Source organism: Amphiura filiformis, chromosome 9, assembly GCF_039555335.1.
Source record: "Amphiura filiformis chromosome 9, Afil_fr2py, whole genome shotgun sequence".
Lineage (NCBI taxonomy): Eukaryota > Metazoa > Echinodermata > Ophiuroidea > Amphilepidida > Amphiuridae > Amphiura > Amphiura filiformis.
Genome location: NC_092636.1, coordinates 16,089,290 through 16,107,881, shown reverse-complemented (window position 1 = coordinate 16,107,881; position 18,592 = coordinate 16,089,290). Strand labels below are relative to the sequence as shown.

The 18,592-nt window shown below is 39.3% G+C and overlaps 2 protein-coding genes across 2 annotated transcripts in view; both read right to left on the bottom strand.

Moving 5' to 3' along the window:
• LOC140159992 (retinol dehydrogenase 8-like) overlaps positions 1-4,125 on the bottom strand; it is a 29,406-nt gene extending 25,281 nt beyond the window's left edge. Inside the window, exon 1 of the mRNA XM_072183258.1 lies at positions 4,100-4,125. The gene's annotated coding sequence lies outside the window, so the exon portion shown is untranslated. The remainder of the gene's footprint in view (positions 1-4,099) is intronic.
• A 4,281-nt stretch (positions 4,126-8,406) lies between these two features.
• Positions 8,407-15,008, bottom strand: LOC140160686 (retinol dehydrogenase 8-like). Its single transcript, XM_072183974.1, has 6 exons — positions 14,905-15,008; positions 13,839-14,124; positions 12,793-12,972; positions 11,620-11,716; positions 9,369-9,543; positions 8,407-8,869 (listed from the first exon to the last, which is right to left on the bottom strand). The coding sequence occupies exons 2-6, from the start codon at positions 14,101-14,103 to the stop codon at positions 8,693-8,695; spliced, it is 894 nt and encodes a 297-aa protein (XP_072040075.1). The 5' UTR covers positions 14,104-14,124; positions 14,905-15,008; the 3' UTR covers positions 8,407-8,692.
• Positions 15,009-18,592: the final 3,584 nt, after the last annotated feature.

Sequence of the window (18,592 nt, the reverse complement as noted above, 5' to 3'; positions counted from 1 at the left end):
AATTGTAACAGGCACTGTCAAAGTTACGAAATTTTGACAATAGGTCGATCTACTCTCCTCGGTCTCTCGTTTCAAATTATAAGTTTTGGTTTCTCTTTTGTTCAGAAACCCAAAAATCAGCGTATTAAAAAGAGGGGCATAACTTGCCTGCACTCATAACATCTAAAGCTAAATTTATACTACATAGCTGAGCGACAGCGATCGGCATTTACCCAGTGAGGTAGAGCGATGGGAAAAGCGCTACTACATGTACCTCATTGGTCAAATTCCAACCGCTTTTCGTTCAGTGATAGAGTAATAAAGTAAACAATTAGTGTAGAGAAGACCATAAGTATATAATAGCTTAGCAAATGAAGAGCTTATTTCCAAACCGTGTTAAGTTCACAATCACAAGTCTCTCATTTACTAGACTTCTCCGTAGTCCACTTGCCAATTGTGCACTACTCTGGCTATTACATTTAAGCTTAAAACTCTGATTTAATTAATGAGTGCACAATTGATAGATTTTCACAACTGATCTTTTCAGTCACCGTACGCCCTCTGTTTGTTCTAAAATTAGAATTGTTCAGTATTGAAGTGTCATTATAATCACAGTTATAATTATGCCATTATGATACCGGTATGTTGCATTCAATAATATAAGCCTACGTAGGGCCTATACTTTACTTTTACTGTCACAAATATAATTATATAGCCTAAACTTTTTCATAACCATTTTATACTAGTATTTTGATGTAGGCCTACTAAATATCAGTATAATTTCGAGTTCCACTGAATGCGTTCATCATGATTAATAACATTTTTATTTATCAAAAATCGACTATGGCATAGTCTACTCATTTACTTGTGTGACAGTGATACAATCACAATTTATACTTTGACAAGATTGACATTAGCAACAATGAGCATGATGAATTGTACCATCAACAAGCCATTGTTTACTACAACAATGCTGGTTAACAATATGCAGACTAAGTTGTTCTCATTTGGGAATCAAAGGCCTCACCCAGTATTGTTACTGTGTGTCCATCCACTGTTTGCTTTGGTGCATCCAACTGAAACTATAATACCTATAGCATCACAACCCATAGCAATATCGCACAGGTATAAAATCAGACATTAGAGAGATTGCGATTTCCAAACGTAGGTATCGGACGTACGTTGATATTCAAAACCACTCTCCTGTATCAAAGCGAGGTCACGTATTTAGCTAGTTTTAAAGATTTTCCACGTGCGAAATAAACGTAGATACATCGTTGAAAATGCACAAAATTTGTCCATTTCACAATATGACAGTCAATGATAATGAACATACGAAGGAAAGTCTAATTACTATTATGATCCTTTTTGTTTGTAACAAATCTGACATTATAATAAAGGTACAGCGATGTGTTGAAAATCGACTAAATTTATACGCGATGTCCATACGCAGAGATTGCCCATTGAAATGTGTGTGATACTTTGCGTACAAAAAATGACATTGCGATTTTTCCATTTTGGATTCCAATGTGGTATAAAACGCAGATGCTACGTTGAAATATGTTGATTTTACCTTATGTCGAAGTTCATGCAACGCGCCCAATTTTCAGGACGAAAAAGTCTCATTTTGAATTCATGTCATGATATATATGGATGTAGTGATTTTTAATCTACCAAAATATATGTTTTTGGGCAACTATAATATTTGGGGAGAACAAAAATACAATTAAGATTAAGCAGCATGTTAAGTCAAAATTTTAGTCAAATTCAAAAGCGGGCTGTTTGAATTAGGCAGATAGTCAGCAGTGGCGTACCGTGGCCGCCCCAACCCCGGGGGCTGAAGAAAATTCAATTTTGCCGCCCTTCCTCAACAGCCCGAAAAGGTTGACCTAATTTTTTCTCGGTCGTTTGAAAAGTGAAGAGCAAAAAAAAAAAGGGTTTCAGGCGCTACCGCCCTAAAGGCAGCACATTTTGATGTATAGTACCATTTTTTCAAAAAATTTTTATGCTTTATCAAATTTTCCGCCCTTTTGTATTCACTAATTCTTTTTGCCGCCCCTTCGTTTTTGCCGCCCCTGTTTTTGCCGCCCTTCTTCTTCCGCCGCCCCTTTATTTTGGCCGCCCCCTGCTTTTACCCCGGGGGGCTGGCGCCCCCAAAGCCCCCCCCCCCAAAAAAAATACGCGCATGGTCAGTAGCCTGCACTTACTATTAATTTTTCAATCACTATGCCCTCTATCGACCTAGATTAGATTAGATCAGATTTATAGTCTTTATTCCAACCGACTTGTTCTCCTTCGTGACGAATGAGCACAATCCAGTTTGGAACCGAGACAAGCAATATTTAACACCGTATTAACGTACGTAAAAACGTACGTGAAAACGTACGGTTCACGTGCTGCGTTTGGAACATCGCAATCTCTCTATTATGTATTATTTTGTGGACTTAGCACGGTTTGGAAATAAGCTCTTCAAATATCGGACACATATCCGGTTATTATATTACCTAGCTGGGGGGTTTACACCACCAGCTAGGTACTCTAATCCTATTCCTATCCGTTCTTTCTTTTTCTAGCAACAAAACTTCAAAATACTTCTCCTCCTACGTGTTACACCCTATAGTTATGTAACTTGCACATATGTATCGGCTTTATCAAGTTTCCGTAGAGTGTAAAAATATTCGGGTGTTAAAAAATTCGGGTCAAAGGTCATTAAGGGGGCATTACCGGTATATAACCAACTACCTTCAAAATGCTTCTTGCATTTATCTGGACATCTGTAAGGAGTATGGGGCTCAAACTCATTGACAACAAATCTCACGACTAGGGAAACATTTTGCAGGGGTCGGGTCAAAGGTCACGCAGAGGTCAAATCTTAGAAATGCATTTTCTGGACATCCGTAAGGGGTATGGGGCTCAAACTCCTTGACAACAAATACCACGACCAGGGGAACATTTTGCAGGGGCTGGGTCAAAGGTCATGCTGAGGTCAAATCTTAGAAATGCATTTTCTGGACATCTGTAAGGAGTATGGTTCTCAAACTCGGTGACAATAAACTTGAGATGATGATAACCAGGGTAACATTTCGGAACATTATGCAGGGTTCAGGTCAAAGGTCAGCTGGGGTCAAATCTTAGAATTTCAATATCTGGACATCTGTAAGGGGTACGGGGCTCAATCTCGGTAACAACAAACCTCGTGACAAGGGGAACATGTCGAAACATTTTGCAGGGGTCAAGTCAACGGTCATCTGGGGTCAAATCTTAGAATTGCGTTATCTGGACATATGTAAGGGATAAGAGGCTCAGGCTCGGTGACAACAAACCTCATGAACAGGGAAACAGTTTTGAACAGTTTGCAGGGGTCAACTCACGGGTTGGGGTCAAATCTTAGAATTGCATTATCTGGACATCTGTAAGTGGTACGAGGCTCAAACTCGGTGACAACAAACCTTGTGACCAGGGGAACAATTTGCAACATTCATTCAGGGGTAAGGTCACCTGGGGTCAAATCTTAGAATTGCATTTTCTGGACATCTGTAAGGAGTAGGCCTACAGGACTTAAACTCGGTGGAACATTTGTAGGGGTCAGATACCTCCACAACACCAACACGCCCAGTTAGGTTTGTGGTCTATGGTCTATGACCACCATTTGCCACTAGCTAGTGTTTATATTTGCGATTTTAAAAAAAATCCGGGGTTCTAAAATGACTGACTATCAATGAAGCTGTTAATGAAGACGGATACCGAGTTCCGCATGTGGTTTAATATTTAAAACTTGCCTGGCATACTTCAACAAGACAAAATACAGATACTGTTTGTGTGTCGTTGATTTGCCATAGGCCCTACTATTTCTGCATTATGTTTCAGCCATGCAGAAATACATTGATATATACATATTTCAGGCTTAAAATGTGGAAATTTTGTCAGAGGACTACAAATTTGACACTCACCCGTATTTATATACAGAAGCTAGAGCTCAAGTCTTCTTCCGCCGGTATCCAATGGTATCCGTTTTGAACAACACAGATTGCTTTAAAAAATAAACCCAAAGGGCATGCAAGTACGTTGTGAATAACAAAATATTGTGCACGCTATTTAAATCATTGCTGCACTTCCATACCTGTACGTATCTTGCACCTGCAGGTTGTATGGTAGTCCGAGGTGCTCTGACGATAACACTCCGATCGCCAGGCAATCTACGTTATTGTATGTAGGCCAGTGGGACAACGAAAACGCTACGTGAACGAGCTAGTTGTATGGCTTGAATTTGACCTCCAATATAGGCCCCCTATACTTTCAACGCACTGGGCACTACAGAACCAAACTGATGTTAAAATCCATAGCTTCGTATTTTTCGACATGGTCGAGAGGGCACTCAACTTTTTAAAAAAATCCTTTAAAAAAGGAATGGGGCGCCCAATGGGAGTTTTGATGTGATGTGCTGAAATCCGGTGGGGGGGCACTCCCACTTTGGAGGTGACGCGTATGTAGAGCTGTTAAGACCCCCTTTTTGACCATCGATGTCACCATCATAATTGACGCAACAGTCACGTTACATAGCTTGATAATTATTTGGAAGGGACTTTTCTATTCAAAATGTAACAGTCTCGGATTAGGAGAGCTATTATTTAAAAAAAATAAACAAGTTGAGCCTCGTCGACACACAAGTGCTCCAGGAGCACTATAACTTTGTTGCTGGCAGTTAGGGCTTAGTATAGTGTGTTGGTATTATTCTATAGAGTGAAGGAGAAGGTGGTTTTAGCTCTAATTTACCCAGAGACGGAACCGAGACTGTGGGACAGTCTATCACATCACCATATCCTTGACTGATCAGAAGACCTGTGTTTTAATATGCTTAGTCTTCCATGTGGAGCAGAGGTTGGGGAAGCCGGGAGGGGAGGGGGCAGTCCGATGTGACTTTCATATGGCCTGGGCACTCCCTTTTAACGGGGTGTTTATTATTTTTAGGTTTGGCTACCTAAATTACTGGTACTACTTTTTTTCTAGAATGTTCTCATTAAAATTCCATAAAATAATACGGACATTTTCTAATTCTCTCATTTCAGCAAATTTGTATTGTCCATTTGTCAAATCAGGAAATCAATATAGAATTTTGACCGCCACTTTTTTGTTGCAATTTTCTACCTGATGACCCCTTTTTTTTCAAGATGTTGTACCAAATGACCGGGTTCTTTCAAAATTCTTACCCACTGACTTATTTTCTTCACTTTGTTATACCCAAGCAATTACCTACTTTTTAGGTCCCTACTTCCCATAACCGGTAAACACCACACCACTCTTCGTCATACATAAATTCTCCCAGCCACATTTCCCTAACATAATATGATGTTGTTGTTTTTTTAAAGGAAATTTAGTTTGGCAGAGGTGGGGCTCGAACTCACGCCGCACCGCTATCGTGAATTCTGAATGGGCCTAGCGCCTTAAACCGCTCGGCCACATGACTTGTTGGTATCCATCTTGAAACTTTTTTGAACATATAATCGCAACTTCAACATAGGCTTACCACGTGACAAGCAAAGACAGAAAACGTACCATATTTTGGAATTTTATTTGCTTAAAAACATTAATGTGTATTAATAGCGCTCAATTGTTGTTAACTGCGTGTTCTACATACAGAAATCCGACAATAAATGGGCCTCTACATGGACAATACATTATATCGATTTTGACTCGCACGTGCTCGTATATACATGTGGCTCAGTATAATATTGAAGCCTTTACCATTTTTCTTGTATACAAGTTCGATGTTTTTATCATTTATATAAAACAAAATATAAGATTAGATTACCATAAAAACGAAACAGTAATCTTTGGCGGGCTCTAATGTAATTTTTACATAGAATTGAAGGTTTTTCTATCCTTATTCTCGCTTAATTAAAAATATATTTTGGCAAGTTGAAATAAAATTCTCTGCCTCTTAAACGACATCAAATGTGCCACAATTGGGTATCACGAATCGTTATATATGATGTGCAGTAAATATTCATACATTCTTTTATACATATTGGATGCTTCAATTTTGACACAAAAAATATTTCATTGAAAATCCTCTCACTCGGCTATTTAAAAAAGGTAACCACGCTTCCCTAGAATGTGCAATAAATTAGCATTAAAAGTTTTCTTATTTTAGCAGCATTTCAGAAACACTTGGCGTTTGGCGAAAAGAGGAGTAGTTGCACACCGACATCGCCTGGTTAATAATTACTTGGTACAGCAGCGACACTAAAATCAATACCCAGGATCGATACACGTGAATGTGCTATGCACGATTTGATATTCAGACGATAAATCTTTGGATACCGGGGTAGAAAAAGATGAATATCTCCCGTAATTTTTTTATTCTAAAGAAGCCATATTTTTTGCTTGCACTTGAACATAGGTGTTGAAAGGATATGATAGTCGTTAGCTTGTGTATTGAGAAAGAACCGTGCGTATTGAGCTCAAAAACTGACAAAAATTCTGAATTTATATGTGCCGAACTATAGCGCAGCGCAGTCTAAAAGCAGTTGACCTCATGGCGTATACCATGCTCACTCACACAGAGAGAGGTCAGTTACCAGGCTATTGTCAGTAGCCTTAGTCGGATGTCCCTCGGCCCATTATGCGTCTCAAAACTATTAAACAAGTCGGAACAAAATGGCCATGCGTGGCTGTGGATTCAACCTACCATGACGATTTCTGCCATGAAGATATCGGGGCGATGACACTGTGTGTTGTCCCCAGTGGCCCATCTTTGGTGGGCAGTGGGTGGTCATAATCTTTGGCCCGTTTTACTACATGTAGGACAATTGCGCACGGAGCGCATAGCCCAAAATAAAGGTGATATGTTGCGTTAATACAGGGCAATTTGCTATATTACACTATTTTGCCCCAAATTATTGAGGGTTTAGAGCTGTTTAGCGGTCTAAAAACGAATATACACAGGGCAGTTCCAGTGGCGTACCTGGGATTTTTTCCGGGGGGGGGGGGGGAAGCCTGTATGGGGGGGGGCCCAAATCCACCAAACAAAAATGGGGGTAGGTAGGTGCGGGTGGTGCGACGCACCCCCATCGAAAAGAAAGTGTACTTTCAGAGAAAAGTACTTTCAAATATATCAAAGGAAAATAAAAAACAAAGGAAATAAGTTTAAATTTGGCAATACAGTGGCCCAAGAGGGAAAATGGTAAACTGGGTTAGGCCTATTACCTTTTCAAAGAAATTGCGCGCTCCACGAGAAAAATTAGCTTTTTATTACTAATTTGGTCTTAATAGAAATGAATTTTGGCCATAATTCTTGCTAATTTCCTGGTTAAAGTACACGCGAAGCGCGCTAAAAATGTCCAATTTCAGACAATTTTAGCCCAAAATGAAGGTAAATTTTACGTAAAGGCCAGTGCGAAGCGCGCAAAATTTTGCAATGTTGCCATATTTCGGTCCAAAACATGGTGTTTTGGGGAACATACCTTAGGCTATTTTAGGGGCCTGGACCCGTACCCATCTGGTCTAATGGTAAATCCGGCCCTAAGTTTGAAATAGCTCAATGGTAAATGACCAAATCGGCCAATTTTGTGTCGATACTGAAAATGTTCGGTTGGGACATGCAATACAAGAAACATGTCGGACACAGCCTTCTTGACCACCTTTTTCGACTTGGGGCGGTTGTTTATTTGTTTTAGTCAATATACTGCTCTATATTTTTGTCTTCAAGAAGTCAAGTAGGCCTATATTGTCGAGTATTTGGCACTACATATCGTAGGCCTATTCCCCCTTTCTCTTTCCCTCTTTTTCCCTCTCTCTCCCTCCTTTCTCTTTTTTCCCTGCACTAGGGGGGCGGGGGCCCAAATAGACAATTTTTGCCAGGCTTGTTGATAATAATCGTATGTGGTATTGCATATCGTATGGAGTCCCCATCTCTTTTCCCTCCTCTCCCCCTCTCTTTCCCCTCCTCTCCCTCTCTTTTTTCCTCTCCCTCTCCTTTTTTCTCTTTTTTCCTTGCGCTAGGGGGCGGGGGCCCAAATAGGTAATTTTTGCCAGGGGGCAATTGCCCCCCCCTTCCCCCCACCCCCCGGCAGCTACGCCACTGGGCAGTTCTGGTCAATTTATCCTTTAGATGGACCTGACTTGTCCGGTAAAGACGTCTGGGTCCACTGCCCCACGCCTGTTGCGAATTTTGTCCGAAGCTTTCCCCCACAAAATGAATGTTTGCGATCAGTCTTACTTTATAGAGGAACTTCTTTAATTTCTTGGTTATTTGTCGGGCTGAAACTAGTATAGAAATATTTTAAGCACGGATTTTTCATTCTCACTACACGGATTTTTATTCTCACTGCACGAACATGCTATAAAGTCGCCTTGTCGCAATTAGGCCCCCACCCCAAAAAAAAAAAAAGATTGTTTGCTTGTCCTCCATGCCACCGACCGATCTGGAAAATCTGTTTCTGTTTTTTTTTTGTTTTTTTTGTTTTTTACTGTACAAATGAATACCGACCCTAACTTTGGAAATTCCAGAAAAAGTTGTTCTTTCAACATTTTTGACATCCTGAAAAGTCAGTTTTTTTACAGTTTCTACACACTTCTAAACTGTATTAAAAACATGAATGAAGTGGTATACAGTAGAGAAAAAAATAATCCCGACCGACCGACCCAATTCTGAAAAAGTTGTGGAGGCCAAGCAAACAATCATTTTTTGGCTTTATTATAAGACAAGAACAGTTCACTCCTTCCATTGTTGTTGCGCAGTAATACTTTGAACAATCGAATCTCCAGAAGGATCAGTATATTTCATCGCTGCCAATTCCCTGACGGCATCTGAGGTGGGGTAACGGAGATGAGGTTCTTCTGATAAGATGACGTCTTGGATGATGTTCGCTATCTCCGTTCCGGCTTGCATCTAAAATTTGAAAAATCAAAGCAAATGTATGAGCTTGCAGCCGTGCATATGCAGTGTTTCCGCTTTATTTTAATAAATAGGGCATCTAGGCCTATTTGGTACTGTCACAGTAAATGATGTTATACTGGCAAAAATAGAGCATCTGCTTGAATTGTTTGAAAATCTACAATAAGTCATCACCATCATTATCACCATCATCATCATCTCCATCACCACCACCATCAACATCTTCATCATCATCATCATCATCCTCCCTAATCATCATCATCCCTAATCATCATCATCATCATCATCATCATCATCATCATTAGGGCCTACCATCATCATCATCATCATCACCATCATCATCGTCGTCATCATCATCATCGTCATCACCATCATCATAATCATATCATCATCAACAACAACAACAACAACAACAACAACAACAACAACAACAACAACAACATCATCGTGGTCGTCCGACGTCGAATTCAAGACTTTATATAGGCCTACTTACTATTGACTTCATTTGTTTTATAAATTCAGTATTGGTAAACGTTGCCTTGAAATATTGTTTGGTTAACTCGTCCACGTCGGGATCCAGATCTTCAAACCTGAAGCTACCGGTTTTGTTGAGAGCCATGTTAGCAGAGACTGAAGTATGAACCGGCCCCGGTTCGATCACGCTCACACTAAAATAAATGACAATTAGGCTCAGATTATAGCGACGTGTTCGCATGTCATGTGGGACCTGAGAGCAAATCCGACACACAAAATTACATACTAAAATAATGAGTAATGTCCCTCTGATATCAAATCATTTTGATTTTTGAAATTCGCGATTTAATACAAATTTTATGGCAAATTATTTTTAAATTTTTTTAAAAATATTTTGTGATAGGCCTTTTTAACAGTCCTCGAAGTACACATTATAAATCTAATGATAGGCCTATGTACTTTTAAAAAGTGTATGTAGCTGGGAGGAAAAGCCGTCCATCATTTGAAAATTTTGACCTTTCGTATTGAAGATAAGCATTTTTTTTTGCCAAAAAGACCAAAAATGTGTAGGTCTTTTGTTGCTTTTGGGGAAAATGTATATCTTCAATACAAAAGGACAAAGATTTCAAATGATGGTCGGCTTTTCCTCCCAGCTACATACACTTTAGAGTCATCGCTGACCCTCTTTTCAAGGAAGTTGCCAGGTAACCCCCTCAGATTTTGATGAAACTCCCCTAAATTTTGTTTTAGGGCCAGAATGAACACACACACTAGTTTGGCCTTGTACTCCAAATCGTTTTCAAGATATGGCCCTCTGAAGATTTGTCAAGACCCCCCCCTCTTTCGGTGTCGTGCGTCGCGTCACTGATTTTTGACATTTTTGAAGACTCATATATTTTCTGAATGCAAGCAGGTACATTGTACCAGGCTCAAAATTAGTATTCTGGGTAACTTTTCCCCATATTTTTCGAATCTTCCATCGAAAACTGATTGCGTAGTTTTTGACTTAGGCATGTTAGGGGTATACCCGGGGGGGGGCACTTCAATTTGAAATGGATATAGGTGTAGGGCTGGCGCTTTCGCACTAAGGGGCATTCGGTGAGAGCAACACGGTAAAAAATATGGGGTCATTGGGTGAGAACATGACCTTTTTTAAATGGAATCTTTGGGTGAGAACCAAAACAGCGTCACAAAAACCTCGAAAATCGAATTTCTAGTTCTAAATGGCTTCAAATTTCTTTATTTTTTCAAAATAAGTAACAAAATCAGTGATAAATGAAAGTTGCTGTTCAAATTGAACTTGTAAGGGTCTTTGGGTGACAGATCAAATGGAAAAATAGGGGGTCTTCGGGTGACAGCGCGGAGCGAGCATGTGTTCGTAAAAAATATGGGGTCTTTGGGTGACAGCGATGCTGAAAAAGGGGTCTTAACAGCCCTACATACGCGTCACCTCCAAAGTTGAGTGCCCCCGGGGGGGTATAAATACATGTATGTGCCTGAAAATCCACATTTGTGCCACACGGCAGTACTTTTTCCAATTTTCAAGGTCACATATTTTCAAAATGGGAGGGTCACGGTATGCTCTAATTACAAGTATGTGATATTTAGGCACATATGTACATTTCTGAGCAATTATAGTCTTAGGAACCAACAAATAAGGAAATCATAGGTAGAGCCCCAAAGTTGGACCCACAAACGTCTGGTCCCAAAATAGCGCCCCATCCATGGCTGGACGACAACGTGATGGACATGATGGACAGTTCACCAGAAATTTGAATCTTACGTCAAATTGAACATGTTTATATAATTTACATCGGAGCCAAATAGCAACTTTGTGATGCATCTCTTTCATGGTCAGACGGAGTCTTCAAAAATTGCCCATCAAAGTAGTCAAATTCAGCAGCCTTTCACTCCAAGCAGAACATTATTATAACTATAGGGCGTTTAGCGTCTTTAATTCGCCCCCACAATTTTCCTGGAACAAATAGGCATAAGCACCCCCACTTCATGTATATCTTTAATACAAGAGGTTACAATGTTCATATGATGGTCGGCTTTTCATCCCAGCTACATACACTTTCTAACGCTTTAATAATTTGCCATAAAATTTGTATCGCGAATTTCAAACATCTAAATTATTTGATATCATCAGGACATTCCTCGCATTCAGAATGTAATTTGGTGTGTCTGATGTGCTCTCAGGTCGCACAACAAATACTGTGCAAAGGTGGGCGACCGAGCCCTTAAGTCTGATACAATTCAAAATTTACCTGATATTGAATTTCTTCAATAATGGTGCAATAGATTCAGAGAACCCTTCAACTGCAAACTTGCTTGATGTGTAAATTTCAGTGAATGGCATATTACCTATAAACATGATAAAAGTGTATACAAGAACTAAAAAAATGAGCTTGAAAATTAACCTTAGTTGTCCAAGGCAATCTAAGTTTTGCTCCCTCATGATCATATCAGCACTTTTAAAAACACTATCTCTACTTTCGGGCTTGCCAAGTCCGTGAGACCACAGACTCCCGCACAAACTGGAGCTATACCAATGACATATCATGTTGAACGACCGAACTCGGATTGAGTCTAGAACCGGGGTCTACATGGTCTAGAAGCTCGCACAGCTCTTATGATGCTATATACTTCGAGTGCCCGTTTCTATTCATCGTTTAAAATTTAAGATATTTTCCCTAATATTCAAACTACAATGAATGCAGCAATAAATATTGCCTATTGTTTTAATACACTCAAAGTATATGACGCATAATGTACTCGTGCAAATGTATTCGTCAAGATAATATCACTTGCCATAAAGTTATTGCATTTAGCCCCGGGCATTTAGCTCTCGAGCCTATCGGCTCTCGAGCTAAATGCAATAACTCCACGGCGCGGTGTACTCAGGTGTATCGAGATAGAAACTGTGTATTATAGGCCTAGATGCGTTTATAAAAGAATCGTTTTCATGGTTTTGTAGCCAAACCTTTCGATATGATTGAATGGAAAACTGGCGCTAGTTGTCTTGTTCGAGAACGCTTTGTGTAGCCTACAAATCAATATGCAATATGGAGCAAACTGCAGCTTTTGAATTTGCATCTTCCTTGTTTTGTTTTGTTTTGTTTTGTTTTGAACGATTTTAACGAATGAGGTCTTAATCTGAGCTAAAAGATGCTAATAACAGTCCATAGGGGCCAAAGTGTCCTTCATGTTGCCAGTGGCGGCACCAGGAATTTTTTCGGGGGGGCAAAGTAAATTACCGGGGGAGGCAAAATAGACAAATTTTGCGAAAAATTGCTGCAAAAAGCGTAAATTTGGGTTTTTTGCCTCAAAACGGGGGGTGGGGCAAGAAAAATATGGGTTGGGGGAAATGCCCCCCTTCCACCCCCACCCCCCTTAGCGCCGCCACTGCATGATGTCGCCTGAAACATTATGTAGCCTACCTACAAGACCTGCCGCACTGCTAACATTGATGATATGTCCTGATCGTCGAGATTTCATACCAGGAATAACTGCTTGAGTTAATCGAATCAAACCAAATACATTGGTCTCATACACCGCTCTTATTTGGTCCATTGGTACTTTTTCCATCACACCTCCTTGTGTTATTCCTGCATTATTTACTGTATAAAAATTAGAGAGAGAATGAAGGGGAAGGGGGAGGGGGTGTGCGTCGCACCCCGCATCCCCCCTGCGTACGGGCCTGTCCAAGCATGAAAGAAAAGAAAACATATTGTTGAATATTTAATCGTTAATGCAAAGAAAATAGAAACAGAATCAGGAAATCCCTGATTCATGATAAATGTTCAGTTTGTAAAACGAAAGATATAAACGCAAAATGTTTGGACCAAAGAAAACAAATGATACAAGACCAAAGAGCTATAAAGTATACCCGGAACAAATCGCTTTTCCATTTCTTTCTCAAAACATTTTTCACCACTTTCATCAGAAAAAAAACCCCAAGAATGGCAAATAAAGATACAAAACCAAGAAAGAAAAGAAATAGCAGGAACAAGTAAGTAAAAATAAAAATAATATACATGTACTTGTAGTTCGAAGAAAGAAGCAAAGAACAATAAATAAAACCGAAAGTGACAAAGAAAAGACATATGAGGATCCCGGATGAGGATGTGAAAGAAGGAAGAGTTAAGAAATTTAAATTTCCAATGAAAGACAAGGAATGGAAAAGTCTTAGTATAAGTCATTGGGCTTAATTGATTGTATACGAAAGATAAATCCTTAAAACTCATGTTTTTGGCCCTTATTTCCAAAATTTGCAAAAAAATTCAATTTTGACTTTAATTGCAAGTAATATTACTATAGTAACTAACTAAAGGATTAGTATTTAGCTATGTATCATTTGGCAAAATGTGATAATATTTTTCTAATCCCAAAAAAAAAAAGTGCTGCATTTTCATCTTTGGACAGCCCCTGATATCAGTGAAACTTTTGAGCAGTTTGAAACCACATCAAGATTGATGATTCTTACCTAAAACATCCACCCTGCCTTCCTCTTTATTGATTTTATCAATAACTTCCACGATTGAATTCTCTTTGGTGACATCAAGCTCACGAATAAACAAAGTTTTATACAGCGTAGATCCAGCAGCGGTTTCTAGCTGATCTTTCTTGGTCAGATTCCTCATTGTTGCATACACTTTGAAGCGGTTTTCTTTGTCCTTTGCCAAGTGCACAGCAGTTTCCAAACCAATACCAGAGGAACAACCAGTGATGACTACTATCTTAGGTGCCATATTTAATTCCTTGCAGAGATCCTGAAATGAACATTGTTGTGTCGTTGTTTTAACAGTTAGACTGGAAGAGAGATGTCAAAATTACGTATTGTTCCATTTTTTGACAAAGGAAACTGTCCAAATTTTGCGCTGCTGACACTTTCTTGTGTCAGCAAAGGCGTATTGGGGGTGGGGTGGATGTAGGCCCTAAATCCCACAATGTTTTGCAGGGGCGGTCCATACAATCATCCCCCCAATGTTGACGCCTGTATCTGTATGTGGGTTTATGACCAAATTAACCTCATATTTGGCCATTTTATCCCCCAAATTGCAAATCTTTGCGCACTTCGCGCGCATTTATTCAATTTTGCACCATATTTCACCATCAGTTTAGCTTCAATATGGGAAAAATTTTCGCGCGCTTCGTGGACATTTGTACTATTAACTTATCCAAGGTGCTGGATTCACTATACTTCCAAGAAATATTTCCACCCCCCAAAAAAACCCCCACACAAAACAATGTCAAAAAGAAATGTACGCCACTTGTCAGGCACTGTCAAAATACAAAATTTTGACTACATGACACAACTTTTTCAAAAACACTCTGAAGGTGTCAATGTATCAACGTGAACAGTATTATAGTGTAGGCCTACTCGATGATGCGATCGAACGTAGGCCTATACTGGTACATGGTGGATGATAAACAATTAAAACTTGAAAAAGCTGGTCGCTTAGAATGCCTGTTTTGGATCAATTGACATATGACTCCCCCTCCTTCCAGTACCTGAAGATTTTGTCATTTTAAGGAAATGCGACACTCACCCGGTATTGTAGGCCTATATAGAGACGCTATAGAGAGTCCAACCAGCAGGGCAATTACCGTGTACGTTGTGAATAAAAATGTCGTGCAGTCCCGCGTGCATAGCTTACCGATAGCTTAGGGAAGCACCATCAGATATTATCGGGGGGGGCTAGGAGTTAAGGTCCGTTCATACTACCACCACATTTGCGATGCATTGCTTTGCGATGCCGATATATCGATTACTTTTTGCCGCAACTCAACGCAATAGTTTGCAGTACGATGCAGTGCGGCAACGCACCGCACCGCAAAGCAACGCATCGCAAATGCGGTGGTAGTATGAACGGACCTTAAAGGTCCGTTCATACTACCACCGCATTTGCGATGCGTTGTTTGCGATGCCGATATATCGATTACTTTTTGCCGCAACTCAACGCAACTCGTCGCATTTCCAAGTTAAAATGTATTTAACTTTATTGCGATATCGCAATGTAGTAGTTTGCAGTAAAGCAACGCATCGCAAATGCGGTGGTAGTATGAACGGACCTTAACTCCCTATGAACGGACCTTCAGGCAAAATTTTTGGCGGCAAAGGTTTTTTTTTCGCCGCGAAGTGGCGATGTTGTCTTTTTTCAATACAGAGTTGCGTAGGGAGGTTTTTTTTAGGCACCAGTAAGGCATTTTTTTCGACTCGCTAGTGGGCAATTTTTTTTTCTCACTGGTGGGCATAGTTAAAAAACAACAACCAAAAACCCTCCCTAGCCCCCCCCCCCCGATAATATCTACTGGTGCGTCCCTTATTATAACCTTTGCCCCGGGACTGTAACAGTCAACTTATACGCCACTTATTTATTATTCATAATCTAAACTCTTCAAAAAAAGTTTGGAAACTTTCCAAAACGGTTTCATATCAATACAAACATTGTTCTTTCCTGCCAAATATGACACCAAATTTGTGACCATAACTTGTTCCATGGTTGAGTAGGCCTAACTGTCTTTGAAAGACAAAGAGGCATCAAATAAAATGTGCCAAACAGGCCCACGGTACGCATGCAGGATTTCATTTGGGGGTGCTGATTTTGAAAAAGTGGACTTTTTACCCAAAATTTGAATCTTTTTTGTCCAAAAAAGCGTAAAAAACAGATTTTTTTGCTTTTTGCGCTACGCTCGCAAATTTTAAAATTTTGGAACTTTTTATTGCGTACGGGCCTGGTACCAAATCTGCGCCATTTGCATCAGTAAACATGAATAAGGAATATCACAATGTTTCATTAAAAACGGTTTCAAAACGCTGCCAGTCTGATGTACCGGTCTTCTGCAACCGTTGTTTTTCTTGGGCGGCCACTTCTGGGTCTGCCTTTAACATCTCCGGTCTGACGAAACTTGGCTTTTACTAGCTTGGAGATCATACGTTATTGTCACAAATGAGGTGCCATTATTGACAGGAAACAACAATGTTTTCACTGATATGAAACAATATGGAGATAGATTTCAAACAGCCGTTTTAAAAGTTCCAAACTTTTTTGAGGAGTTTAGAAGCTTATGTGCACAGTGATTTTTTCATCACTTGTTCCAGTGCACTTTTGTATTCCCATTGATCCCTGTTATTATTGCAGGTTTAACACTTCAGTAGGCCTTGGAATTGGAAGTGTTTGGTGTACCTTGCTTTTTCTTTTCGATTAGGATTTAGCTGTTCCATTTGGGAAAAACAGGATCTTTTTTTTTAATCTCTTGTAATTCCATCACGTCTTTGCTTAAGGGAAGTGTAATGGGCAGGAGCCTGGTTTGGATTCCAGAGGGAGTGTGCCTTGCAAGAGACACAGCCATCAGAAAAGGAATAGCTCAGATCACGCGCCAAATAAGTTAGCAGTTCAGAAATTAATATTTTTCCCAGCCTTGAAAAAAAGTAGGCACAGCTGGGAATCGAACCTGGGACCTCGCGGTTCTGAAACTCAATGCATTACCACTAAGCCAACTACCTATTTGCTGTGAGAAGTTTGATAGTAGTCCTTGATATTGCTGAATAGAATAAATCTATACTGATATTTATCGAATGTACGATGTTATTCAAATCTGGACGTTCCACATACACTTGGAATATGTGAAATGGCTATTAATCGATCAATCAATCAAAGGCGTATATCAAAGGCCTAGTAATGCCATTTGTATTTTTAAGATGTAGCATTTGGTGGAGATAACATGAATTGAGCGGAACACTATATGGAAATACTCAACATCGCCCCCTTTTTTTTGGGTGGCGAGTTCAAAATGCATGGCCTGCGATACCAGATATTTTCAACGGGGGGGGGGGGACACTGATAGTTAAGGGTAAGACAGAGACTGCAAAATTACAAAATGCACAGCAAGTTTTCGAATCATATCTTGGAACTCATAAGCGTACTGATATTTTATTCTCACTGGTTTTGGCACATGTACACTTATAATAGCCGTACCAGCATTATGCAAGATACACATATTATATACATTCATATATGCAAAAAAACAAACAGGACAAAAAAATAATTCTGCCTGGTAGGTATTTACACCCTGTACATAATTTTAATTTACAGAGGTATTGTCACTAAGGTGTGTTGGGTTTTTTGACATTTTACAAATTGATTAGCTAAGGTTTTATTCAAACCATAAAAAGTTCTAGAAACTTATTTGCAACCTCTTTATTACCGTTGTCTGATTTTGTATATATTGCTCAATTCTTAATTGATGCATGCACTGTTGTTATTTTTTTGTGTTTTTAATTTTTGATTTTCCAATAATTTGTGAAAATAATTTGAAAGTTCTAATGGAAATGTTACCACCAAATGACCAATTTCAAATTTTTCTAGGACCCATGGATTACTGTCATTTCTATAAAGGATTCTTTGATGTGTTTTGATACATCACAATCATCATGACATTCATGTCACAGGTTTAGGGTCACAAGGTCCTACCTTCAATAGCTGCCCTATAGACATGACAATTTCTGATTTCTATATGGTACACAATCTGAAAATATGGCACTTGGCAGCTATTGCAGATAGGGCATTATTTCCCTAAAACCTCATGATGAAATACAATGTATGCAGGAAAATAAAGTTCTATCAGCAATAGCTGCCAGGTGTCATACTCTTAAATGTGTACAATATAAAAATGCAGAAACTATCCAAATGTCTATGGGGCAGCTATTACAGATAATATTAACAATGATTCTTGGCCCTACAGCTACATTCAGGGGTGTGAGAGGCCCCAGACCAAAAAAGCTGAGAATTTCTAAAAAAAGCTGAAAAACAGCGTAAAAACGCCAAATATGGGCTGAAAATAAAAGAAAACGCTTAAATTTTAACAATAAAAAAAGCTGAAATTTCACACCCCTGTACATTACTAACAAATACAAAATATATTCTCAATTATTTTGTACGAAAAGTTTGTTGTGAATACTCTCAAGTTTGCTTTGCTTTGTATAAATCCACGATGCAAAGCCAGTGTCATTTGGTATGACCTTCACAAGTTGATACATATAATTTCATGTAACTGGATAACCACTTGTTCATTGGGATCTTTGAATAGAAGAGGAGAGGGGATCAGCTAAGTCATACACAAGAACTCCGTCAATTGTCTAACTGCAAAAAATCTAAAAATAATCTATACATAAAAACTCTTTTACAGCCCATATTCATAAAGCATATTCAATACAAATTTACAGCAATGATACAC

Bases quoted from the DNA above. Each gene is read 5' to 3' on its own strand.
- LOC140160686 (XM_072183974.1), bottom strand. From the start codon at position 14,103: ATGGCACCTAAGATAGTAGTCATCACTGGTTGTTCCTCTGGTATTGGT. The intron at 12,973-13,838 runs GTAAGAATCATC...ATTTTTATACAG, and splicing joins AGGCAGGGTGGATGTTTTAG to TAAATAATGCAGGAATAACA. The intron at 8,870-9,368 runs GTAAGTAGGCCT...TTCAAATTTTAG, and splicing joins TAAAACAAATGAAGTCAATA to ATGCAAGCCGGAACGGAGAT.